The sequence below is a fragment of the Saccopteryx leptura genome, chromosome 4 (genome assembly GCF_036850995.1).
Source record: "Saccopteryx leptura isolate mSacLep1 chromosome 4, mSacLep1_pri_phased_curated, whole genome shotgun sequence".
NCBI classification, from domain to species: domain Eukaryota; kingdom Metazoa; phylum Chordata; class Mammalia; order Chiroptera; family Emballonuridae; genus Saccopteryx; species Saccopteryx leptura.
In genome coordinates, this window is record NC_089506.1 from 211,027,535 (window position 1) to 211,054,593 (window position 27,059).

A 27,059-nucleotide genomic window follows, 5' to 3' on the forward strand; every position below is an offset into this window, starting at 1 on the left:
TTTCCAAAGAATTCAAAATGTAATAAAAAGCCCTGGGACTTAAGAACTCCTGCAAATCAGGGAGAAAAAAAGAGACAATCCAATATAAAAAATATATGCAGAATATGTCACCAGGCCCCTAACAAAAGGAGGAAGAGAGATGAATGGCAATTTATATACAAAAAGGTGCCCAACCTCATTGGTCGTTGGGGAAAATTAATTACACCTACAATGAGATATCCCTAAAATTAAAAAGAAAAACAACTAAAACACACCCCTGATACCAGCCAGTGTTGGGGAGAGCGCAGAGCCAGTAGAACTCTGAGGCTCGGCCCGTGGGGGTGCATTTTGGGTTCCACAGCTCCATAGAACTATAAAACCTGCTGACGTCACACATGCTACAGAGGCCCCAGCACGCACTCCCAGGTACGAAAATGAACTCAATGAGGCAAGTAACAGAGCAGTCAAAGTCAGAGTCAGAAAAGCAGTGGGGACTGCCAGAGGCTAGGCAGAGGGGAACAGAGGGGAATGAGGCATTCGTGTTTGGCCCTGGCTGGCTGGCTCAGTGGATAGTGTTGGCCCGGCGTGGGGACATCCCGGGTTTAATTCCCAGTCAGGGCACACAGGAGAAGAGACCATCTGCTTCTCCCCACCCCCTTCCCCTCTCCCTTCTCTCTCTCTTCTCCTTTCGAAGCCAGTGGCTCCACTGGTTCAAGCATCAGCCGGGCACTGAGGATAACTCAGTTGATTTGGAGCACTGGCCCCAGACAGGGGTCGCCGGGTGGATCCTGGTCGGCGCACATGCAGAAGTCTGTCTCTCTACCTCCCCTCCTCACACTTTAAAAAAAAGGGGGGGGGGAGTTAGTGTTTAATGAGGAGAGTTTCAGTGTCACACGATGAAATGAGCCATGGTGATGGCGGTGAAGGCTGCACAAAAATGTGAATGTATGTGATACCACTGAGCCGTGCACTTAAAAACGGTTAAGGCAATAATTGTTATGTGTATTTTACCCCATTGACAAGCCTACAAAAAACAAACAAATGGACCCAAAGAAATCAGACTGATGAGCACCAAAGCCAGTCACAAGACTGTCCAGGGCAGCAATGTGCCTGAGGCCAGACCAGGCACTGCCCCAACGGCCCGCCGCGTGAACGGAAGAGCACGCAGCGGCATCACTGGAAGCGAAGAAATCAGCCGCTGCCCCGCGAACCGAGTGCCAGGGCCTCTTCACCACCAAATACAGAGGGAAAAAGCATCTAGTTCTGTTGATATCAAGTTCAAAAATAGGCAAAACTTACCACCACCACCCCCTCCGCTGAGGTCGAGGGGTTTCCCGGGAGAAAGGACTGGGAAGGGGCACCAGGAGGCTTCAGGGGAAATTACCGTTCTCTCTCTTCAGCACGGTCACTTCATGGTCATTCGTCAAGCTGTATGCTTAGGACCTGTACACTTTCTATATGTGTTACACCTTGCTTTTAAATATATAAGTGAATACATACTTTTTAATGACTTTTCTAATTTTTATTTATTAATTTTAGAGAGACAGGAAGGGAGAGAGAGAGACAGAAACTTCGATCTGTTCCTGTATGTGCCCTGATTGGGGACCAAAACGGCACCCCTGAGCTTCAGGACAATGCTCTAACCAACAGAGCTACCCAGCCAGAGAACACATTCACTTTTTAAAACACTGAACTATGGACAAGCCCTTCCTTCCACTCCCCCTAAAGGCTCCCCGGGGAATCTGGTCACTCAAGGACATCACAGTGAACACGAATTCCATAGGGTAGGAGATCTAGATAACAGAAAGCTACAGTGGTCAAGCCAGCACGGTGGCCTGCCCACCTCGGGAGGTTGGCCCAGGAATGCCCAGCACCAAGGGGAAGGAACCAAGTCAACAAGATGAAGGCCTGAGAAAATGGTGTTCTTCAAGACACATGGATACACGTTCCAATGTCAGAATCATTCCAAGGCTCTTGCTTCCTCAGCCTAGCCCCGTGAGAAAACGAGCCAATTGATTTGTTAGATTCAAGCGGGCCCTCTCCCACGCTGTTCCACGATACTGGCTTTTCTGCGAACAGCAGAAACACAGAGCATCACTCCTCCTGGGATCCCATCCTGGTGTCACAGGTCCAGGCTGAGCCTGGTTCCCCCAGCTCTGAGGAGCTGGGCAACACGGGAACAGTTGGCAGAACTGAACAATTCAGCCCTGGCTGGTTGGCTCAATGGTAGAGCATTGGCCCGGTATGTGGATGTCCTGGGTTTGATTTCCAGTCAGAGCATACAGGAGAAACAACCATCTGCTTCTCTACCCCTTCCCTCAGCCACAGCTTGATTGGTTTGAGTGCATCTGCCCAGGCACTGAGGATCGCTCCATGGAGCCTCCACCTCAGGTGCTAAAAATAGCTCAGTTGCAAGTATGGCCCCAGATGGACAGAGCATGGGCCCCAGACAGGGGCTGCCGCGTGGATCCTGGTCAGGGCGCATGCAGGAGTCTGCCTCTCTATCTCCCCTCCTCTCACTTCGAAAAAGAAGGAGAAATTAAAAAAAAGAATTGAACAATTCAACAGTTAGTTACTAAGCTCCTGAGCCAAGTATACATGACACCCTCCACCACCCTTCATTTTAAAAGACAACACAGAAATGTGAGGCTGTGTACATGCCCAACAGAAACATACACAGGAAATGCCAAATGGAATGTGGTCCCATTTAAATATCCGGCTTGGGAGGCATCAGGTTTGGCAGTGGTCACCAGCCACCAGAGTCAGACAAGAAGTGCAGGACATTCTCCAGGAAACTTCCAGGCCCACAGGAAGACACAAGCTGGCTGGGCCTGGGCCAGGTCCCACCCTGTTGGCTCACGTGGACTTACAAAGGTAGAACTGAAAGAGGCCTCGGGAACCAAAGGTTAAGCTAATCAGTTGGGGAGACTGGGGCCCAAGGACGAGCTAATGGCTCAGGACTTGGAATCCAGTGCTCCTCCTACCACACCCGGCCATGTTTATGGGAGGGTGTCCTGTAAGCACAGTAAAGGCCACCCCAGCTGTGAGGGGAAAAAACGCACGTGCGCGCACACACGCCTCTTTTATCCTGGGCAGCCAGGCCCTCAGCGCCACAGCTGACTATGGGACGGCAGCAGCCACTTCCGCGGCACGGGATAAAAGGCCCCTCAGCCATCTGGCCAGACCAACATCAACCCTGGCCTTCTTAAACTGCTGGGCTGTGCGGGTCCTTGGAGAGCACAATTTTTTTTCTTTCTTTCCTTCTTTCTTTTTTTAAAATTTTTATTTATTGATTTCAGCGACAGAGGAAGGGAGAGAGAGACAGGAACATCAGGCTGCCCCTATATGTACACTGATCAGGGATTGAACCAGCAATCTCTGCGCTTCTGTACAACACTCGAACCAACGGAGCTATCCAGCCAGGGCAGGAGAACACACTTTCAAAGGGTCAAGAAAGGTTTTGTTACATGTCTGTGTGAAACATATGGCAGGGTTGATGTGAGAGTTCAACAAAGCCCAACAAACTGGCAAGAACTGACACAGAGCCAGGTTATCCGAGTCAGAAGTGATGATTTCTCCACCCTGGTCTGAGAATCATCCTTATGTGCCAAGGTTGTGGGTTTGATCCCTGGTCAGGGCACATACAAGAATCAACCAATGAATGCATGGATAAACAGAACAACAAATCAATGGTTCTCTCTCTCTTTCTGCCTTCCTCTCTAAAATCAATAAATAAGAAATAAATAAAAAATAAAAAGAAGCAACAATTTCTCAACAATTCCCAGAGAAACTATGGAAGGTCCCAAGACATGTATGGAACTGAGTGAAGAATGTGGGACCTGCCTGACCAGGCGGTGGCGCAGTGGATAGAGCGTCGGACTGGGATGCAGAAGACCCAGGTTCGAGACGCCGAGGTCGCCAGCTTGAGCACGGGCTCATCTGGTTTGAGCAAAAAGCTCACCAGCTTGGACCCAAGGTCGTTGGCTCAAGCAAGGGGTTACTCGGTCTGCTGAAGGCCCGCGGTCAAGGCACATACGAGAAAGCAATCAATGAACAACTAAGGTGTCGCACCAAAAAACTGATGATTGATGCTTCTCATCTCTCTCCATTCCCGTCTGTCTGTCCCTATCTATCCCTCTCTCTGACTCTCTCCTGTAAAAAATAAAAATAAAAAAAGAAAAGAATGTGGGACCTCAGAGACAAATACACAGAGCTCTGCGGTCCTCTCAAAACCCCGAGAGTGAGCAACACTTAACACCAAGACCTGAGAAATCTCAGCACCAGGGGCCACAGGGCCCAATGGCAGGCTTCCAAGCCCAAGCCACCCTCTGCTTCTTCAGGGAAGCGGGCTCTTCGATGCCTATCTACCTATGGCCAACTTAAAAGTTTTTGGTGGCAGTTGTTTATACCTGAAATATAATAAGTAAAGCTTGGAAAATACAGTTTATTTATACAGCTCTTACAACAATAAACTTCAAACCAAGCTGACACAAGCAGGAACACAGAACTAGTTATGTGAATGGCACAGGTGACACTTGTGGAAGGTGATGTCCTGATGCCAGCCATGACAGTGCTGGTCTTGAGTGGGAAGGTGAAACCCTGCGTGCAGGTGGATCCCCCTCTTCCCACCCCCCTCCCACGGCTACCAACAAATGGGTCTCAGAGTGCAAATTCACTCCCTCTGCACAGTGATGGTACACGGAAACAGAATGCCCCCAGTGACAAAGGACACCCTTGGTGACACAGAGCATCCTCCCTCATCTAGAACACCTGCCTCAATGCTTTCCTTCAGGCACCAAATAAATCAAAGTTGACAAAGTCCTGCTCTGCAAAGGGTAAACCGACACCAGTATGGAGCGTGGTCAAATAGACGTTTCTAGACTGTCCTCACTACAAAAGCACACACCATGTCTCTTCACATCTACCCTGGACCCCTCATTACATGACGGTAGACCCAGATGTCCTCAGCCCCCGCCTGGCACCCCATGGGATAAGACACATCCCAGTCTGAGCAGCCTGCACACTAGGGAGGTGGGAGTTGCTTTCTACAATAATAAACTTGTACAAGCATTTATTAAACACTTACTGTGCACTACAACAGGTACTCTGAGACAAAGGGCTCAGTCTGATTTCTAATTTCTCCACCAAAGAGGACAAAAATCTGGTGTCACAAGGACATGGCAAAGCTCCAATGAGATAATGGACGTGAAATGCCCCAAAGGTACACACACCTGATTACAAAAGATTTAGGTCTAGGGCATAGCACCCCCACCTGGGGGCTGGTGGGTCACAGGGCTGATTGCCCCTCCTTCTAACTGGGGTGACCTGTCCCAGCATAACCTCCCTTAAACACCAGGGCAGGGCAGTGGGCATCACTCTGAGACACAATGAACAGTAACAACAGCAGTGGGAGGGACAGCTGTGGCAGCAGCCGCCCATGGCCAGGCGCTGGCGCGTGCCACAGCGCTCCAGGCTCTCTTCCAGACTGCCGACACGACCTTCTCATTACCTGCTTGAACCAACGAGGTGTCCTAACACCTGCTCTGACCCTCAGCTGGGAACCAGCCTGCTGTATGAGGGGGCAAAAGGAACTACAGAAATAAATTCTCCCATTTATGGTCAACTGATTTTTGACAAAATTGCAAAGGCAATCTGATGAAAAAAGAATTGTTTTTTTCAATAAAAATGTTGAAATAACCGAATATCCACATGCAAAAAAAAAAAAATGACCTTACACCTTTACTTCAACCATATATGAAAAAAATTAACTCCAAATGAATCACCAACCTAAATATGTGTGCTGAAACTATGGGACTTCCAAGGGAGAAAAAAAACACCTTAAAATGGCAATAAATTTTTTGTGTGTGTGACAGAGACAGAGAGAGGGACAGATAGGGACAGACAGACAGGAAGGGAGAGAGATGAGAAGCATCAATTCTCCGTTGCAGCTCCTCAGTTGTTCATTGATTGCTTTCTCATATGAACGCTGCTGGGGGTGGGGGGGAAGGGTACACGACTACAGCAAAGCAAGTGGCCCCACTGCTCAACCCAGCAACTCTGGGCTTCAAGCCAGCAACCATGGGGTCACATCTATGATCCTGCGCTCAAGCTGGCGACCTCCAGGTTTTGAACCTGGGTCTTCTGTATCCCAGTCCGATGCTCTATCCACTGTGCCATCGCCTGGTCAGGAAAAAAATTAATAAATTAAACTTCAACAAAATTTAAAACCTTCGCTCCTTAAAAGACACCATTAAGAAAATAAAAAGATGCCTGACTGTGGTGATGCAGCGGATAAAGCGTCTATCCAGAATGCTGAGGTCAACAGTTCAAAATCCCAGGCTTGCCCGGTCAAGGCACTTAGAAGAAGCAACTACTACTATTTGATGCTTCCTGCTCTTCCCCTGGTCCCCCCTCTTCTTTCTCTTTAACCTCTCTCCAAAAACAGAAAGAAAGAAAGAGAGAGAGAGAGAGAAAGAGAGAAAGGGAGGAAGGGAGGGAGGGAGGGAGGGAGGGAGGGAGGGAGGGAGGGAGGGAATAAAGACAAGCCACAGACTGGGAAAAATTTTCTGCAAATCATACAGCTGATAATGAAATTGTATCATTATATCTAGAATAAAGAACTCTTACAACTCAATACTGAAGACAAGGCCCTGGCCGGTTGGCTCAGAGTGGTAGAGCGTCGCCCTGGCGTGCAGGAGTCCCGGGTTCGATTCCCAGCCAAGGCACACAGGAGAAGCACCCATCTGCTTCTCCACCCCTCCCCCTCTCCTTCCTCTCTGTCTCTCTCTTCCCCTCCCGCAGCCAAGGCTCCATTGGAGCAAAGTTGGCCTGGGCGCTGAGGATGGCTCTGTGGCCTCTGCCTCAGGCGCTAGAATGGCTCTGGTTGCAACAGAGCAACACCCCAGATGGGCAGAGCATCGCCCCCTGGTGGGCATGCCGGGTGGATCCCGGTCGGGTGCATGCGGGAGTCTGTCTGACTGCCTTCCCGTTTCCAACTTCAGAAAAATACAAAAAAAAAAAAAAAATACTGAAGACAAACAGGCCCTGACCTGGTAGCTCAGGTGGTTAGAGCATCATTTAGATACACCAAGGTTGCAGGTTCCATCCTGGTCAGGGCATGTACAAGAATCTACCAATGAATGTATAAATAAGTGGAACAACAAATCTCAATCTCTCTCTCTCTCCACTCCCTTCCTTTCTCTCTAAACTCAATAGATTAAAAAGAAAAAAAGGTCCATGGGGGCAACTACTAAAATTGTCTCAAACCACTCTGTGGTCCCCAGGCCACCAATGGGGAAACATAGTCAAGTACGGCTAAGATCCCTTCTGCCTCCAGCTGACCCTCCCTAAGCAAGGAACGAGGAAGCAGGAAGGACAGCCTTTGGACTGGACAGGCTCAAACACCTCTGTTGCGGCAGCAAAACCAAGGCAGCCCATGGCATTCACTTGGGTGCTAGCCCCGATCTACTAGTCGTGGCTGACTGGGGTGTTCACTGATGGAGTCTGAAACGAAGATGAGGCTCAGTGGGAAAGAGTGCCCTGGCTGATTAGCAAGGTCTGCTACTCAGAACCCAAAAATGGCCCTGTAAAATGTCTTGCTTTTGTGGTTTTGTCCAAAGAGCTAAGTGAAGGGACATTGTCAAGTTTGCTCTGGTCCCAGGTGGCAGGAGGTGCCACATCAAACTTTAGCAATCTCTGCCATGCCATACCAATGCTAACTGCTATTAGGGTCTAAGCGGGTCCTCTGATTTTTTTTCTTCTTCTTCTTTCTTACAGCATTTCATACATTTTATTTAATTATGACACTTTTCTCCATGAAACTGTTCTATTATGATAGACTCTGGGAAATACTGGTCAAAGTATTTAATAGTTAACATGGTGGCTAGGTTTTACTGATTTCCTTCTTAAGCCATTATAGCAGCTAATACTTTTCGAGGGCCTCTCAGGTGCCAGACACTGTTCTGAGTACTGTCCAAGGATCATTTCACAGATGAGGAAGGAACCCGGGGGCTAGGCAACTTGCCTTAGATCATTCAGCCAAAGACAGACTGGAAGGACATCAGTGATTAAAGATGACTTCAATCAACTGCTCCATCAGATGTGGGGAAGTCAGCCCCCAGAGGATCGCCATACCAGGCTGGGCTGCTCTGCCCTGCCCTTGTGCCTGGTACACAAGCAGGCATGGAAACCTCCCCAAATAGCAGGCAACAGCTCCTTCTGCCCAGTTCTGACTCTATCCCCTTCTGATGCCATAATCCATCTCCAATTCCTTTATTTCCAGTAGCCGCAGACACTCTACTTCTTACATCTTCCAAAATTAAGACAGAGCAGTTCTCAAAACTGAGTGGACATCAGACTCACCTGGGAAGTGGGTTTTAAATGCATGTTCCTAGGCCCCCAGCAGGTCTGAGGCAGGGCCTGAGAACTGCATGTTTCACAAGCTTCCCCACTGATAGGAGCAGGTAGTCCTAAACCACAGTCAGAGGAAACCCCATCTGGTGGATGCCCACAAGCCAACTGTGAGGCCTAGAAGACCACAGCAGACCAGATGCTTCAGAAGCTAGGATCAGAGGGCCCAATCTGAAAGTCCGCATGATGTCCAAACTCCCTGTCATTTTTCTTCCCTCCTTTCCATGGCCAATGACCAGATGAGGAGAGGGATGGTGAGGAATTGGAGCTAAAGTTCTAGGTCAGGCCAAAGTCATCATTAGAGGGAGCAGAACAGAGTGGGAACAACTCAACCGGGAATCAGCTGGTCCCAGATGTGCTTCCATCCAGCTCTGAGACCTTGGGGAAGTTACTTCCTCCCTGGTGAGTCAGGTGGCTCTTCACACACACACACACACACAAAAAAGGAGACCAGAAAACCCAGAGACCCCCGCCAACCATTCTCCTGTTCTCCAGCAAGATCCCAAGTCTCTCCCCCATTGATTACAATCCTCTCCTTGATCCCAGCCCCACTCCCCCACCATACACAGGCTCCATAGGGTCACAGGAGGGCTAAGCCTGTCCATATGGGATGCAGAGTGTCCTGAACCACTGGCTGGGTCTTCACACCAAGCCACCAAAGAAAGCCAAACCCAGCGATGATGTGATGTCAATCCTTATGACAATGATCACTTTGTAAGCACAAGAGAAGCCGGGCACCGTGTTAACCCGCCAGCGTCGCGCCGGGAACCTCACCACCGCCCTACGGCCCTAGAAGTTTCCCGAGGGCCTCTCCTGGGTGCAGACAGGGAGCTGAGGCACTCAGGAGCGAAGTGACTGACCCAAGGTCACCCAGCCTGGACGAGGCGGTCAGCCCAGGCCGCACACCCAACCTGGAGTCCGGGTCGACGGCCCGCGGAGCTCCGGGCAGGGAGCGGCACGGGGGTCCAGGGACCCAGCAGAGCTCCCACCCCAGCCCTGCGCGGGGGGTCCTGCGCGGGGGGCCCTGCGCGGGCGCGCCTCGTCCGCCCTGCCTGCTGCGGAGCCCGCGCCGGGCCGGCCGCTCACCGGACTTCGGGGGGTAGCGATAGGCCGAGTTCGCCTGAATGTCGATGTCCTCCACGCCCGCGATCCGGCGGCTCAGGATGGAACCCATGGTGTGCGGCGGGGCGGGCCGGGCCGGGGCCGCGGTGGGACGGGGGTAGGGGGGGCGGCAGCGGTGTCTTCACTCAGACATGGCCCAGACCAGGCTGCACCGACTCTTGCCCACGGCCGCGGAAGCCTCGGCCTGGGAGCCCCCACCCCCGACTCGGCCCGGGGCCCGACGCCACGGCGGCCCCCCGCCCCCCCGAACCGAGGCACCTCGGGAAATGGAGTCCCCTCGCCTCCGAGGGCACCCGGCTACCGCGAGGAAAGCACGCCTATTAACTACATTTCCCAGGATGCTCCTCGCCCGGGTCGAGTTGTTGACAAGCGCTGCGGGACAAACCAAATGGATCGGAATCTAGAGAGGCGAAACCATCAACCGCACCGCAAATTGTCCTTCTCTCTGCATTCCAAGCACAGCATTAACATTGTGACTCTTTAGCCTCCTAATAATCTCTTCATATATCGACCCTTCCATTTACATCTCTCTGAAATATCACCCCGAGCCACCGTGGTTCCAACGCCTTCCACTTACCCCCTCTCTGAAATATCTCTCCATGGTTCTCCCCACTTCCCAGGGTTTATCTCCTGCCCTAGCCAGCAGAGGGCTTACATTTACCTGCCATCCGATAAGAGAGCGGGAGTGAAACCCAAGCTTACCTGGGGAGGTGCGAAGCGCTTGCTTTAGCCTTTTCCAGAATTCAAGGCATCTCTCCAGTTCCATGTCCAGAACAATGACTTTGAAGACAGAATTTCACAGCCCGCCCCAAAAAAGGCTGTAGACCTCTCCCCGTTTTACAGATAAGGAAACAGGCACAAAGAAGGGAGGTCAGCTTATAAGGTCAGAATTGCAGCAGACTTTCCTGGCTTTTGAGTTCCACAAAACTCAGTAAGCAGGAAAGATGAGGATTTGCGTTAACCTACTTTGCAGTTGAGAAACTGGGGTTTGTAGAAGAACGTGACTTCCCAAATGGAGCCTGCCATATCAAGAAAGCAACTAAGAAGGGCTCCGTGCAGGAGCCTGGAGTCTCAAATGGTAAATTCACCACAGTCCACATTAAAATGAGTCCTATACCGGCCTTGGCCAGTTGGCTCAGTGGTAGAGCGTCAGCCTAGCGTGCAGGAGTCCTGGGTTCGATTCCAGGCCAGGGCACACAGAGAAGCGCCCATCTGCTTCTCCACCCCTTCCTCTCTGTCTCTCTCTTCCCCTCCCGCAACCAAGGCTCCATTGGAGCAACGTTGGCCCGGGCGCTGAGGATGGCTCCCGTGGCCTCTGCCTCAGGCGCTAGAATGGCCCTGGTTGCAACAGAGCAACGCCCCAGATGGGCAGAGCATCGCCCCCTGGTGGGCATGCTGGGTGGATCCCGGTCGGGCACATGCGGGAGTCTGTCTGCCTCCCCGTTTCCAACTTCAGAAAAAAATACAAAAAAAAAAAAAAAATGAGTCCTATGCCTTTCTAGAGGCCAGAATCCGGAATACAACCTTCTATCGTCAGGGGACTAGAAAGCCAAAATCAATTAAGAAAGCAAAGCACTTGGATGATCGTGAGGAAGAAGCCATGTCTTGGGAAAGCCTGATTAAACCTCTCTGCTCCACAACCAAGTTCCCTATTTACTGAACACCTACTATGTCCTAGATATTGTGTTGAGGGCTTTGCATATAGTCTTTTTTTTTTTTTTTTTTTTTTTTTACAGAAACAGAGAGAAAGTCAGAGAGAGGGATAGATAGGGACAGACAGACAGGAACGGAGAGAGATGAGAAGCATCAATCATCAGTTTTTTGTTGCAAAACCTTAGTTGTTCATTGATTGCTTTCTCGTGTGTGCCTTGACCGCGGGCCTTCAGCAGACCGAGTAACCCCTTACTCGAGCCAGCAACCTTGGGTCCAAGCTGGTGAGCTTTTTGCTCAAACAAGATGAGCCCGTGCTCAAGCTGGTGACCTCGGGGTCTCGAACCTGGGTCTTCCGCATCCCAGTCCGACGCTCTATCCACTGCGCCACTGCCTGGTCAGGCCATATAGTCTTATTTAATTATCTAATGTCAGTTTTATTTCACTCCTAATTTACAGAAGGGAAAAGTAAGATTGGGAGAGGTGAAGTACCCCACTCAGGTCAAATAACCCTAAAGGCATGTCTTCCCTATGGATCCTGGGCCAGGGTATTATTGCTATGGGCTCAATTAATTAAACATTCCTCTTAATAGAGCTTTGGACTTGCAGTGTATTTTTCTGTGCTTATCCATGCCCCACTGGGAGACAAGCCCTTTCTGATCTGGCACTAGATCCACTATCAACATCCTGACTGATTCACTTATTTATTCAACAAATATTTACCATGCAGGTACTATGTGACAGGCAAAGAGCCAGGTAATAGGAATCAAATGGTGAAACCACCAGATATGACGTCTACAGGCTAGTGAGGAAATACACACTAAAAAAGTTAAAAAGGCCTGACCAGGCGGTGGTGCAGTGGGTAGAGCATCGAACTGGGATGCGGAAGGACCCAGGTTCAAGACCCCAAGGTCGCCAGCTTGAGCGTGGGCTCGTCTCATTTGAGCGAAGCTCACCAGCCTGAACCCAGGGTCGCTGGCTCAAGCAATGAGTTGCTTGATCTGCTGAAGGCCCGCGGTCAAGGCACATATGAGAAGGCAATCAATGAACAACTAAGGTGTTGCAATGAAAAAACTAATGATTGATGCTTCTCATCTCTCCATTCCTGTCTGTCTGTCCCTATCTATCCCTCTCTCTGACTCTCTCTCTGTCTCTGTAAAATAAATAAATAAATAAATAAATAAACCAAAAAAAAAAAAAAAGTTAAAAAGTATACAAATGCAAGATGTGGTCGGTGCTGGGGGAAATGAATTACCATGCAATGAAATAATAGGGAGACCTACATTGATAGGGGATTCAGGGAAGGCACCTTCGAGGAGGTGACATTTAAGCCAGGACTCATAATATAAGTAACAGCCAATCAGACAAACTTTGAGGAGGTAGGCTGGGTTCCAGGCAGGGGAAATAGTATGTACAAAGACTCTGAGGCAGCAAAGAGCTGACTATGATTTAGGAGCTCAAAGACCAGTGTAGCTAGACTCAAGAAAGAGAAGAGAGAATGGGAACAGAGATCAGGAGCAAAGCTAGACCTCAAGGCCCCCTCAGTCAGCTAGTATTGGGTCATTGGAAACATAAAAAAAACTACCTTGGGCACAGTTCACGGCCTCCTGCAGTGAGCCCCTCAAGCCTATACGTCTTTTCAAGCTTCTTGAGAGGGCCAGATCCTCACCTATTCATTCTTATGGTCCCAGAGCCAGGCAGCCAGTGTATGTCTGACACATCAATCTGTGGAGTGATTGAAAGAACGCAGGTGGGAGGAGGCCAAGGGGGATGCTGAGAAGGCCAGGGCCCTGAGTCTCTATAAACTGGCTATGCCAACTTTGGCAAGGACCTCATCTCCCTGGACCTCAGAAAAGATGAGGGCACTGCCAGAAATGCCTTGTATTCCTCCCTCCCCCATCTACTGGTCTCAGCTGGCAGGCCCCGTCCCCATCTGAGCCTGCTAAGAAATCCAAAGTCCACTTTCCAGCCAGGCTGATCCTGGCTGAAAAACAAGGTGGTTTTTTTTTTTGTTTTTTTTTTTGTTTTTTTTTTTTTACTTCCCTGCTGCTCCTGGGAGAACAAGCCAGCTGGGGGGCTGTGGGGGATAGAGAAGTGACCTTTGCTCCTGCCCCACCTGCCCCAACCCAGTCTGGGCTGGAAAAGCCTGAGCAGGTACCTGCGTGGTGCCTGGATGAGGATGGGGGAAGGTACTGCCTGCCTCCCTCAGCAAGAAAAGCCCCCAGTGGGCCCTGCCAGTGCCCACACTCCCTTGCCAGAAGCACAGCCTGCTGGCCCACTGGGTGCCTGCTCTTCTCCACTGGCTCTGACCACTAGCAAAGATAGGTGGCCTGGATTGCAGTCTCAGTTTCCCTATCTGTAAAATGGGGCTTGGCCTCACTAGACAGAGGCAAGGGGATGAATGCTAGAAATGGTTCACTGAATGCCAGGCTCATGCTAAGCACCTCACTGCCATTAATCCTCAATGGCAGTCCTTGGAGAGCTCCTGGCTCTCACCTTGGGCTCTGCAAATGAGGAATCCGAAGCTCAGAACCAAGACTTGCATCCAGGTCTGTCTGGCTCCAGAACCTGCTCACCTGTCACCATGCCATTGTTACAGTAACCACATTCAGAGCTGCCTACCCTGTGCTGAGTGCTTTGCCCACCTTAATTGGTGCTTATGATGCTTTGCAAAAGTGAGAGGCCATTCTTTTATTTTTAATTTTTATTTATTGATTTAGAGAGAGAGAGGAAGGGAGCAAAAGAGAATCACCCACTTGTTCCAGTAATTTATACATTTATTGTTTGATTTTTGTGTGTGCCCTCACTGGGGATCAAACCTGCAACATCAGCATTTCCAGATGCTGCTCTAACCCACTGAACTACCAGGCTGAGGGCTGGCGGGGGTCGTTCTTAATAAGAGCAGAAATTTCCCAGCACTACTAGGATTTGCAAAAAACCATGGAGGCGCTGGCCGGGTGGCTAAGTGGATAGAGCGTCGAGGTTGCTGGTTTGATCACGATTCAGGGCACACAGGAGCAGCAATCAATGAGTACACAACTAAATGAAACAACTAAGTGGAACAAGGAGTTGATGCTTCTTTTTCTCTCCCTCCCGCCAAATCAATGGGAAAAAAATTTTTTTTTTTATTTTTATTTTTTGATTTATTTTAGAGAGGAGAGGGAGAGACAGAGGATAGACAGAAGGGGGGAGGAGCTGGAAGCATCAACTCCCATATGTGCCTTGACCAGGCAAGCCCAGGGTTTCGAACCGGCGACCTCAGCATTTCCAGGTCAATGCTTCATCCACTGTGCCACCACAGGTCTGGCGAAAAAAATATTTTTTAAATGGTGGACACTGAATGATCCCCACAAGGCAGAAAACAAAAAGTTATTTCTCAAGTGAGCAGGTGACTTCAGCACCCACTGGAAGGGGACACTGAATCCTTTCCACCAATGCGCCAAGCTCTCCACTCTATTAGGGTCCTTTCCCTCCCCAACCTCCACGGGTGCCACAGCATCCCCTCACGTCCACAAACCTGCTACCTTTTAGGCCATGTCCACACATCCCCCATTTCCTCCTCCCATTAGCTAGTCGGAACCCCTGGAAGGGTTGAGAGACCCAGGAAAAGCTCCCCAGAGAGCACTGCAAGCCTCTTTTCTGCTCTGCCCAGTGTGGGATAATTCCCCCCATTCAATCGAATTCTGCGGGCTCGTGGGCCTGGGAAGGGTTGGGCTCCTCCCCTGGAACTAGACACTACCAGAACATCGCCTGGACTGACGGAATCCCTCTGCCACCATCTGGTTCCCCCAGTCACACAGCCAGCAATTCTAATGTGGACAACTGATCAGATCTATTAAAACCCCTCAATGGCTTTAATCCACCAGCCCCAGGGTCTGTATCTGCTTAGTGAAGGCACTTTCCACACTTGGAATTCTTCATCTTTCCCTGGGATTTTTGACACGCCCCCAACACCAGCCCCGTCACCAGCCGACCGTTCTTGGGTTTGCTGTACCGGGCCACGTCAAGATCCGTTAAGGGCCCAATAAATAATTGTTCAACAGATGAAACGGGCCCAGGCAGCGAGAGGAACTGGGCAAGGTCACTCATATAGGAGGTGACCGAGCGACTCTGCCCGGGAATTCTCCCCCACTCCCTGTCCAGGTCCCCGCTCCGAACTCGCCACCCCCGCCCGGCTGCTGACGCCAGACCCCTGAAGCCAACCGGAAGCGGCGCGTGTGGGGCTATAAACACAGCTCGCAAAAACCCACCGCTGCGCTCTCCAGCCCCGCCCCGCCCGCGCGCCGCGTGACCCACTCGACCCAGTGCCCGCCCCCGACACCGCCTCATTGGGTAGCCAGCTTTGTTTACCTTATATGGCCAGGTCCTAACACCCCGTGGTCGCCCATTGGTGGAGGTGCGTCCTCACTCACTTGACGTCACTCGGGACCAAATTTTGCAAATAAACTGTGGCATTCTGGGAATAGGAGTTCGGAGCCTCCTTGGAACTGACCCCTCGCGGTCCTGGCACCCGCACGTTACGGGTGAGATCTCCTGCAAAGTGCAGCAGATTTTGCGTGGGAAAGTGGGAGCGCCACAGGGATGGAATCCCGAGGCAACAAAGACTGCCGGCCTTTCCTGTCTATCCCGGACTCCAACCCTACGTAACTCCAGAACTTCCTCGGCCCTACTGTGTACCTGGCCGAGTACCAGGCTGGAGAGGGACCCGTTTCCTAGATGCACGATGCTCTCGGGGAGTTGGGGAGACTCAAAAGGCTTTCTAGAGGCGGTGATTTTGAGCGGAGTCCTAAAAGGCAGATTCATTTTTTTCATTGAACGAATATAGGTGCTGTGTGCCAGAACTTCCGGGACTTGCAGCCTAGGGCTGCCGATTGTGCCAAAATTACTAGGGCCCCCTTTCCAAGGGTGCTCCCACTGAACACAGAGGGATGCTAAACACACGGGGCTCGGGGTCCAGAGTCTTGACAAAGATGCCTTTGACCTCTGTCGGCCAACCCCCGTTACTGCCAGAGCAGCGGCGGCGCGGTGCCCAGCTCCCGTCACTGCCCGCCTCTGCACGCAGTAGGATCCCGGCCCGCTAGAACTCGTGCCGCAGCCCCCGATGGAGCGCGGGCGGGCACGATGCGGACTACATCTCCCAGCATGCCCTCCGCGGCTCCCGAGCGAGGCGAGGCTCCGTGAGTCAGAGCCGCACAGTAAATATTTGTATTAGCCGGAGCCGGCTCGCTAATGGTGGACGCGTGAAGCAGAGGTACGCGCGACGGCAGGAGGCCGGAGCGGGCAGCGCGGCGGCGGTGGCGCCATGTCCGTGAACATGGATGAGCTTAAGCACCAGGTCATGATCAACCAGTTCGTGCTGACGGCCGGGTGCGCGGCCGACCAGGCAAAGCAGCTGTTGCAGGCGGCTCACTGGCAGTTCGAGGTGCGCGGCCGGCTCGGCCCGAGGGCCAGGAACCGGGGTCGGGGTCCTGTATCGCGTGGCGGGCGTGTGCGGTGTAGACACGTGCGGGTGCGTGCTCCGCCTGGGCTGGACCGGCATCGGGCCGGGTGTCCGGCGGTCGCGCGCCCGGGTCTGGGCCTCAGCGCGCTCACGCGGCGTATGGGTCAGGCCTGGCGGAACGGCTGCCTTTACGCGGCCCCCGGAAACGCTGCCCGCGCGGAGTGAGCGGAAGGGGTGATCTGCCCCAGCCTGGGCCCCCGAAACCAGGACCCCAAGTTCCGGGCTGTGGGGACTCTGGGGCCCCCACTTTTGTTCCAGTTAAGGCCAGGGCGGGGCGGCGTAGGAGCCCGACAGACAGCGGGGCGGGCGGCCGGAAGGAAGACGCCCCAGGTCTAGGCCGAGCTGGACACGCGCTGCCCTCCTGTTCCTTTCCATCCTTCCTTCCCCGAGCCCTGGGGTTGGGTCACGAGAGCCCTGGGGCCCACGAGCGGAGTCGCCCTGCGTGTGTGGTTCTGCGTGCCTGATGGGCAGCCTGGAGGCGCGTATGCGTTTGTATTTACGCACGCGCCGCGATGCGTGTGGGCATGTTGGCGTGTGTAAACACGCAGTCCACCTGAGGCGCGGGTGCGGGGTGTGTAACACATGTCGCCCCGTTACAGTTAGTGCCCATGCGTGTGCACCGATTGTACAGTGCTGTGTGGGGCCCTCCTCTGTGTTGGCAGGCCGATCCACCTGCACGGGGCAGGCTTGGTCTGCGGTTCAGTAGCTTTCAGCTAGCTGGGCAGGAGGTGGGGTGTCCCAGTCTGGCCCTCACCCTTCTAAGCCTCCCTGACCCGTAGAGCACTAGTGCCCACGCCTTGTGCTGCCAAGGAACCACCTTCTGGAACTCAGCTGCCCCAGAAATAATCTAGGGTGGTATCTAGGGATGAGGCCAGAACACCTGAACTCCATTCTTCACAGGTGTAAGGACCCAGCCCCCCCGCCACTTGTGTTTCCCAGAGGGAACCAGTCCAGGGAAGGTGTTTGGGCTTCCTGGAGTTTAGAAAAGATCAGAATTCCCACCCAAAGGTTGGGACAGTCTGGGGAAGCAGTGACCTATCCACCCAAAGGATCCTTGCTCACCTCCTTCCTACTAGAGATCTGATAACTCAGTGTGGCTCTCACACCAGGAGATGCTCTCTGGGCAGGTCACTAGCCCTCTCTGGCCTCAGTTTTTCCCTCTGTACCTTGTGATGTGAGTTGACTTCTAAGAGGTGAATGCCCCCACCCCCAGGGCTTGCAGCCTCGCCCTTTGGAAGCTCCCTAATCAGCCCAGTCTGTCTCTGGGGCTGGATGTGGCAAAACTTGCAAAACCACATTCATGGCAGTTTGCTTGAGTCCCACATCTGCATACATGTCTCCCTGCCTGGGGCTGGGCAGGCAGGTGTCCGGTAGGCAGGCACTCTCAGCTCAGCCCACAGCCTGACACCAACCTTGGTGGTCACTCAGGCAATGCAGATTGGTGTTGATAGATCCCAGGATTTGAAAATGTAGTTTTGAGGAATGAAATGTCTGGGGAAAGACTGATCCCAGCAGGGGCAAGAGAAGCTTGCAGACTGGGGGCTCTGATGTCCCCCAGGGGTAGGAACTCTGTTCCCTGGGATCCCCAAGTCTCAGTTTCATCATCTATAAAATGGGGATGTGGATACTAGGAAGGTTCAGGTAAGGTGAAAGTGGGTCATGAACCCCCAAACCTTAGGTTTCAGTATTTCTTAGGGAGTAAGGGGTAACCGCGTGGCTAACCCCCTTCTGCTTTCCAAGCTCCAGCTGGCAGCCTACTGGCTAAGGGGCTGACCCAGCCAGCTCTAGGCTGCCTTTTTGGGTCATATTCTCTGTGAGGCAGGTGTTAATGGGGACAGAAGCTGTTGGGGGAGGGGAAACCTCTGTCTGCTTTAAGGGATGGGGCAGATGTTTCTCCTGGAATCCTCACACTCCTTGGCCTTTGGAGCCACTGTTGGGAGAAGAATGGTTTGGGTGTGTCTCTGGGCCTCCAGGGGTGGGGCTGGGGGTCATGGGGAAGTGCTTAGAGACCAGTACCCCCTTTCCCTTAGCTCCCACACCCAGAGGGGACACTGGTAGGGTGTTTCAGCAGGAAATGCCCAAAATAGTTCATTTGATTTTACTTGAAGAAAATTACAAAGCCTGCAGGGCAGCTCTGGCAGCCAGGTTGGGTTTCTGGGTATGGTGGGGCAGGGAAGGGGATGGGCAGTGCAGGGCTGTGAGGGGCCCGTCTGGCGGGGTGGTTACGGTGGGCAGAGCTGCAGGGGCTGCTGAGAGCTGGGTCTGGGCTTTGCAGGGCGGAGCGGACCCTTCACACACTTGACGGGCTTTCTCACCCAGCAGTTTCTCAAGAGCAGCTGGGTCCCTTGTTTTCTTCGACACCCTCGTTCAGGGATTGAACCAGGACACACCAAATGCCAGCGCCCCGCCCCCCTGGGCTCTCGGCTACACAGGAACCCCTGCCCCCTCACACAAGTCCCCCAAGGCCTCCAGCTGGACTGACCCAAGTCAGCTCTCGTCCCCCTAAACTCACAGTCCTGGGCAAAGCCCCACCTCTGCCATCCTGCTCTGTCACCTTGAGAACATTCTGCTGGAGGCTCAGGTGAACGGGGCAGGGAGTGCAAACTCAGACCATCCTACTGACTCTGGCTCTCCCAGCTGGAGTTTGGGTCTTAAGAGGTCACTATTGCAAGGAGGGGAACCTGGGAGCCACCTAGTTCAGCCCTTTTGTGATGCAGGTAGAGAAACTAAGGCCCAGACCAGGCAAAACCCCTTCTTCGGTAAGCCAAGGAGAGGGACAGGTGGGTCACAGACTCGGTATCTGGGGGGGCTTCACCACCCTCAGGCTCAGAGATGATGAAACAGGCTGAGAAAGAGGTAGGGGCTTACCACCCATGGAGTTGGTGGTAGTTGGACTGAGGTCTCCTGGGGGCCTTTCTCCTGAGACAGGCAAGGGTGCTCCCTGCCGCCCAGGTCCCAGTGCCAACACCAGGTGTGTGCACTCTGGAGACGCCTGGTGGCAGACCATATCATGAGGGCCTTCACCACCCACCGTACTTGCCTGGGGGTCCCGGGTACCTCCTCGGGAGGGTTGAGTGGTGACAGGTACGCGGCCTCAACTCCCTGCTCCCATGCTATAGGCCGGCCCAGGGCTACACCAGGACCCGGACAGCGTGGGAAGGAGGGCGAGCAGTGGGGTTGGGCAGGGTGCTATAGTAAGCTTGGGCTTTTCTTCTACAGACGGCCCTCAGCGCCTTTTTCCAGGAGACCAACATCCCCTACAGTCACCACCACCACCAGATGGTAAGTGTCCCCTGCGGCCTCCAGGGCAGGCCAGGCAGGGGTCTCCCAGTTCAAGCTGCAGTCGTCCTTGGCTGTGGAGGGGCTGCTGGGATGGGACCTTGGAGCCACCAGCCGGCGGAGCGGGCCAGCCCATCTCTGCACCCGCCTTTCCTGTCAGCCCCTGGATGGTGGACTGTGGGGGGCCAGGTGCCTCCAGGGGAGGGGCACAAAGTCACCCGACAGAGGCTGGCTGGCTGGCTGTGTGTCTCCAAGAAGGAGCCAGTGGGAGATTGGAGGCCTCCCAGAGAGGGTGCTCACCTCTCCTCCTCTGCTCTCCTCCCCACAGATGTGCACTCCCGCCAACACCCCCGCAACGCCCCCCAACTTCCCCGACGCCCTCACCATGTTCTCCCGTCTCAAGGCCTCTGAGAGCTTCCATGGTGGCGGCAGCAGCAGCCCAATGGCCGCCACGGCCACGTCACCTCCACCGCACTTGCCCCACACCACCTCCGGCAGCTTTGCAGCGCCCAGTTGGCCAATGGTGGCTTCACCTCCAGGGGGGCCACAGCACTACCAGTCGCAGCAGCCACCCCTGTGGACTCCGGCACCCCCTTCCCCGGCGTCAGACTGGCCCCCCCTGGCCCCCCAACAGGCTGCCTCAGAACCAAGGGCCCACCCTGCCATGGAGGCAGAGAGATAAGGGAGGCCCCTCCCCCCTCCCGGAGGCCAGGACCCCGTGGGGCGGGGGAGAAGACAACTCCGCGGGCCCCCTTTACCCTCCTCTGTCTGCACCCCCATTCCCTGGAGCCCTGGAGGGGAGAGACCGGACCCCCACGCGAGCACAGGCTGCCTAGCTCACGTGGATATGGTTCCGAGTCATCTGGGTGCTGGTGGACAGACCTTCAGAGACCAAGCAGCCTTCCCCAGAGGATTCGCCCCGCCTCAGGAGGCCGCGGAGACTTGCCCAGCTCCTGCCTCGGAGCTCGTCGGGGCCCGCAGGCCTAGATCCCCACCCTTGGGAATGCAGAGCCTTCTCCGCATGTGTGCGTGTGGCTGTGTCTGTGTATTTATACGTATGTCACTCTTCAAGAAGCAACCTAGTTTATGGGGCAGCTGGACTTTGCATGTTAGAGAGAGCCCCCTGCCCGCCTCCCCCTCCCCAGGGCCCTGCCCTCTCCCCACCCCCTCAGCAGCCAGCCTTTCTGTTCCCTGCAGAGAAGGATTGTGGGAAACTCCAGGACTCTTCCCACCCATCCCCCAGCTCCTGCTTGCTGGGTCTGCCTGCATGCCTACCCCAGAGCCGGGGGGGGGGGGGGGGGGGGGTTGTACTCCATAGTCATTTCCTTTCCCCCTTTTAACAAAGGAGAAGAAAGTTCCAAACCACCACCAGGCTCTGTGGTCTTGCCTCTATCCTAAGCTTTGCTGCCAGCTGGCCAGGGGAGTGGGGGGCAGACTGAGCCCAGAACAGAGGGCTACCCCCTCCAGTGCTGCCTGGCTCCACACTGTTCCTGTGTGTTGCTGTCTTTTCAACCACAACATGCTCTGGAATCTTCCTGCCTACCCAAGGCCTTTCCCATGAAGTTAGTTTCTGGCCTGTGTTCCCACAATCCCAGCTTCTGCCCACCCTTCCCCCTTCCTGGCTAGAAGGATTACCACCTTCAGGGCTAGCAACTGCCTTCCGGTCTGCCTGAGTTTCACATAAGGACCTTTCTTCCTGTCGCAGGGCCCCTGTTGGCTGGCTAAAGGCTGGACTCTCAAGCCCAACTTCCAGCGAACCTGCTGGGTGGTGCAGGGCCCTCCCCGGGGAGGTGCAGGCCACAGTGCCTATAGTCAGCAGGCTTGAATGCAGAGCCGGGGCTGAGGGATAGTGACAAGGACAGGACCAGGCTAGGGCAGCATCCAGCCAGTGCTCAAAGCATTGGTCACTAAGGAGATGGGCCACCCAGGGACATCAGACAGTGGATCCAAGCTGCTTCGGAGCTGGGCTAGGGCAGGTACCTGCTCTGTTCCCAAGGAAAAAGCCAAGTGCTCCACTCTGCTCTGGGCTGCCCACACGGGGAAAGAGGGTCCCTGGGGCCCTTGTAGTTCCTCACCAGCAGACCTCACTCTCTAATTGGGGAGAACCCACCCACCTCTCAACCCGGTCTCGGTGCTCAGCTCAGCTCTGGATTGCACCTGGCTGGAGAGTTCCTTCTGTTTCAGGAGGTCTCCTGTCTGACTCGCAGCACTTACACCGGTAGCCCTCCTCTTGCTCCCCAAGATGGGGCTGTGCTTCTGGAGAAGGATGCCGCGGCCCAGCTTTGTGTCCGCCCTGCAGGGACCTGGACAGCCCTTGAAGCCCTCCTGGGGTAACTGCTCTCTGGTTGTCATGGAAGACCAACTGCTGGGCCCCACCTGAACTGTTACACACAAATGATCGAAGTATGTCCTCACCTTGAAATCCACTTTCAACAGCCTCTTGGGATCCAGAGAGGACATGGCTCTCTGCCTGGGGTGCAATGGGGTGCAGCTTCTCCATTCTTTTGGGTGGAAGAAAATTCTCAGGAAACTGGCACACCCCCTCTTCAAGTAGTAGGAAAATGTTTTGCAAAGGCAAGCTTTTCTGGGTTATCAGCCATGTGAGGTGAGCATGCCTGGGTTCCCAGCAGGCTGTTCATATGTTTTGAGGAAACAGTGTGCTGTCTAGAATTTGCAGATTTGGAGACAACGAGCTCAACCCCCAAGTAGGTCCCTGCATGGTCTGTATGCGAACCACACCCTCAGTGCTCAAAGTGATCCTCAGCCCGACAGCATCATCCGGGGCTCGTTAGAGATCGGACTGCACGCCCCAGTTGGAGAAATGTCCCTGTAAGTGCTGGTCTGTCGGAGATTGGGGCCCTGTGAGTTGGGCCTGGGGGTCCCAGGGGCTCACATTAGGTTGGAAGGGACTTGCGGTTCCTGTAGATACAGTTCTACCAACCTGGGCACTGTGGGCACTGGTGCTGGATCACTACCGTGGGGGCATCTGAGTAATGGGATGTTGGCCAGCGTCCCAGCCCCTATCTGCTAGGTCCCAGTAGCACCCCCAGTGTCAACCAAAACTGTCTAGAAACATGGCAAAATCCTCCTCCCACCTTTGTGGAGAGCTCCTGCTCAAGATGGGTCCCATGGCTGGCTGCCTGCACAGCAGAGCCTCTCGGGGGCTCTGTAAAAAGACGTGTACTCCCAGACTCTTGGGCCTGCAGTGCAAATCTCTGGGGGAGGCCCTGACAGTGTAGTTTTAAATACTCCCAGAATATTGGTGGCCAACTTACAAACAAACTAAAAATTCAGTTGCACACTTTAAAAAGGGTGGGCTTTGTAGCATGTTAATTATGTCAATGCTGTTATTAAAGGGAAAATAGCTCCCAACTGCCTCCGACCCAGCGCATGCACTTTCCAGTCCCCAAATTCATGAACCTTAACAGTCCCTTGGGTGGTTGAGGCAACTGCTGGGGAGGAGGGTCCAGGCAAGGTCGGACCCAGAGCAGGAGGGAGCAGAGGGCAGGGCTGGAGCTGGACCTGGGCCAGCAATGCAGGGCGAGGCCCTGCCGGGTGTGCCTGGAGCCCCTGTTTGAGCCTCTGCAGAAGGGAGCCGGACAGACTCTCAGGGATCCGGAGGTGGGCCTACGCAGAGAGATGTCTCAGGCCCTCAAACTCCGAGCGGGACGGAGAACCTGGAACCTTCACTTCTAGCCTGGAAGCTCAGGAGCAACACTGAAGGCATCAGTAACCATCTACTACATATTCAAGTGTAAACTGGCCAAAAAGCAGAGGTGCTAGTTTATGATTGGAACAGATTTACAGGCAGGTTCAGCTGAATCCCGTAACTTGGGCACCTCCTGAGAAAACCAGCCTTGATACCTCAAAGTCCAGCCTCTTCTGGGCTTGATCACCTCCTACAGAACCACCAGACTTGACCTCTGAATGACTGTTTCCAAATTCCACTCGGAAAAACCTTTGCATCCATGAAGTTACTTAACGGAATGCGATTTGAGCTCTGCGTGTCTTGTTTCTGAAGAGGGGGTGTGGCAGCATGTGCAAATGAAGATCTGACCCCCCCCCCCCAGGTGATAAGACGACTTAGCCCTCTGGACTGCCATTAAAAGGTTGGGGCACGGTTATCTTAGGGGGTTGCAAACTCACAGTCTCCTGATGTGTGATCTTTGGCTTGTATGATGGGGTTTGGTTTTGTTTTTTCCCATCTGCCAGAATTTTCAGAACAGGAGAGTTAGACGAAGAGCCCCGCTTCTGGCTTATCTTGGGAATGTGTAATGTTGCCCGTTCCCTCCGTGCCACAACCGGCTGAAACTGACCATCACAGTGGGAGCTCAGCCAGCCTGCCCTTGGCCAGCCAACCCATCCCACTAGCCAGCAGCGTGTGCGTGTGCGTGTGCGTGTGCGTGCGTGCGTGTGTGTGTGTGTGTGTGTCCAACTCCCGTCTTGGAATCAGCTAGAATCTGAAAGGGATCTTGCTTTCCCAGGAGGAGCTTTGGATATAAATACCCTGCCCTGTGGGGTGGGGGGTACCTGGCAGATGAATGGGGACTAAAATGCTTTTTGTGGGCAGGCAGGGCCACTCCTACCTACAGCTTTTTTTTTTTTTTTTTTTTTTTTGTATTTTTGTATTTTTCTGAAGCTGGAAACAGGGAGAGACAGTCAGACAGACTCCTGCATGCGCCCGACCGGGATCCACCCGGCACGCCCACCAGGGGCGACGCTCTGCCGCGACCAGAGCCACTCCAGCGCCTGGGGCAGAGGCCAAGGAGCCATCCCCAGCGCCCGGGCCATCTTTGCTCCAATGGAGCCTCGGCTGCGGCTGCGGGAGGGGAAGAGAGAGACAGAGAGGAAGGAGGGGGGGGGGTGGAGAAGCAAATGGGCACTTCTCCTATGTGCCCTGGCCGGGAATCGAACCCGGGTCCCCGCACGCCAGGCCAACGCTCTACCACTGAGCCAACCAGCCAGGGCACCTGCAGCTTTTTTTAAAAAAATATTTTATTTAATCATTTCAGAGAGGGGGAGAGAGAGAAGGAGGGAGGAGCAGGAAGCATCAACTCCCATATGTGCCCTGATGGGGCAAGCCCTGGGTTTTGAACCAGTGACCTCAGCATTCCAGATCAATACCCCATCCACTGCGCCACCACAGGTCAGGCCTACCTGCAGCTTAAAAGGGAGAAGGGCTTGTTCCCGGAGCTACTGAGGGTCCCCAGGGTCTTTCTAGGGTACTCTGAGAATACGTTGTGTGGCTGAAGAACCATGGTGTTCTTGAGGCTAGCCCTCAGACACAGTGAGTGGCTGCTGTGGCCCTGCAGGTCTCCGAGGGGTTTTCACAGCAGCGCTCACCCGAGGACAGACTGGCTCTGACTGCTTGCTTCCCAGCGTCAGTGTCGAGCAAGCCGCCTGGTTTGGCAAAAGGAGGTATTTTGAGGCAAAGCTATTTCCAATTCCTGCATTTGGGAAGGTCTCTGGTTGCTTAGGCACAGCTTGTGATTGGGTAATATATGTATTTCAAATGAGACTTAGAACCACCACTCAGGAGTGGGCGGTGCTAGGTCCTCCAGGGGAGGGTTGGGCTAGGCCCACTTCCAGGGTGGCTGAGGCTCATCATGGCGCAGCATGAGGTGCTGGAGCCTGTTAGAGTTCTGCTCTGCTTTCTGGGGCCATTTCTCATCTAGGACACAGCGGAGCAATACTGGTGGGGACGTTGTCTATCAACCCTGGTGAGGCCATGCACGAGGAAGGAGAGAGAAGAGAAGCCCTTTGGGGATTGTGTGGGGTTTGGAGGGTCTCTGCCTAGAGCCCTAAATCCATGCAAAGTCAGGTCAAGCTAGCCAAGATGGTGGTGATGGGGGTGGAGGGACCAGTGTGTACTGATCTCAGTGCCCCTGCATGGAAGGCCCTCCTTCCAGTGTCTCAATGCCACCTCTGGCAGCCTGCTGTTGTGTCCTGCTGGTGCCTTTTCCCAATGCATATCAGCTTGTTTGGAACACACATTTGCTGTTGTCAGTTTGTACCTTAGGGTTAATAAGTTAATGGTCATTGAAAGGAAGGAAATGTTTAGTAACCTTTGACTTGTATTGGTGGGTTGTGGGGCTGGGTTTGGGGGTGCAAGGTGGTTACACAGCATCTCCATTCTAGCAACACCTCAAGGCAGGACCCTCTGCTTGGCAAGAGGCATCTCCCTCCCCTTCCTGCCTGGCTCATTCATGCAGTCCTACAAACCCAGCTAGACTGCATGACTTTCTCCTCTTATGACCAATTTATCTGTCTTACATCTCAATCCAGCTCCTATGCAGATTAGGACAGTTGGCCACCCTACTCCCTGTCTAGGCTGGCCCTGCTGCTATGTACCAGGCTAGGAGCTGTAGTCCTTTTTGCAGAGGCTGGACCCAGGGCCTTCCAAAATCCTCATTCTGCTGACCCCATCCCTGGTTCTGCCCACTCCCCAGGTGCTTCCCCACCAGGATGGCGTGGGCCACCCTCCTGAGGCAGCTCCCCTAGGAGTGGGCACGGCACCTCTTTCCCAGCCTTCCAGGCCTTCAGATCCCATCCGTGGGGGTGGGGGGATCTGCCACTGTCCTTGGGAAGGATCCTGCCTACACCTCCACCTGGGACCTGGCCAAAGGCCCGCTTCCCCCACCCCCAAGGGGGGACAGCATTGTGACTCCTGACATTGTTCCCAACGGTCCACAAGAGGGACCGCGTCTTCCCACCTTCAGGGCACTGAGCAAGCAATTACACAGTGACCAACAGGGCTCACTCCACTCCCTCGGCTGCGGGAACCAACCAGGTACTCCGATGTACCCCTGAGAAATGGCTGGGAACACAGCTCTGAGGGCCGCATGGGGGCTGGTATGAGGGCTGAGTCGTGCCCAGGTGCTTGTGGGCGCTCTCATGTTGGCTTCAGGGGACAAGGCTGGCATGGGGTCCCAGGAGCCCCCACCGCACCTTCCTCTCTTGCCTTGGAGAGGTGATGGAAGTCCAGGCCCTCACACCTGTGCACAGCACCCGAGAAGTATGTCCTCGTGGGCAGGGGGCTGGAGAGCTGAGGCCTCACTGCAACCCTGGGCCAGTCACACCAATGTCCCTGCCCACCACAAGCCTGGGGCAACTCGGGTCA

At 53.9% G+C, this 27,059-nt stretch overlaps 2 protein-coding genes across 3 annotated transcripts in view; one reads left to right on the forward strand and one right to left on the reverse strand.

Annotated features, from left to right (window-relative positions):
* The window catches only part of MGRN1 (mahogunin ring finger 1), a 52,753-nt gene extending 43,019 nt beyond the window's left edge, over window positions 1–9,734 (reverse strand). For both annotated transcript variants that reach the window (XM_066382690.1, XM_066382691.1), the window contains exon 1: window positions 9,475–9,734. In XM_066382690.1, the coding sequence (XP_066238787.1) occupies window positions 9,475–9,562 (88 nt within the window). In that variant the 5' untranslated portion in view covers window positions 9,563–9,734. The remainder of the gene's footprint in view (window positions 1–9,474) is intronic.
* A 6,610-nt stretch (window positions 9,735–16,344) lies between these two features.
* UBALD1 (UBA like domain containing 1) lies at window positions 16,345–20,961 on the forward strand. Its single transcript, XM_066382740.1, has 3 exons — window positions 16,345–16,582; window positions 19,880–19,942; window positions 20,268–20,961. Exons 1-3 carry the CDS (start codon window positions 16,463–16,465, stop codon window positions 20,619–20,621), a joined length of 537 nt encoding a protein of 178 aa, XP_066238837.1. The 5' UTR covers window positions 16,345–16,462; the 3' UTR covers window positions 20,622–20,961.
* The last annotated feature ends 6,098 nt before the right edge of the window (window positions 20,962–27,059 follow it).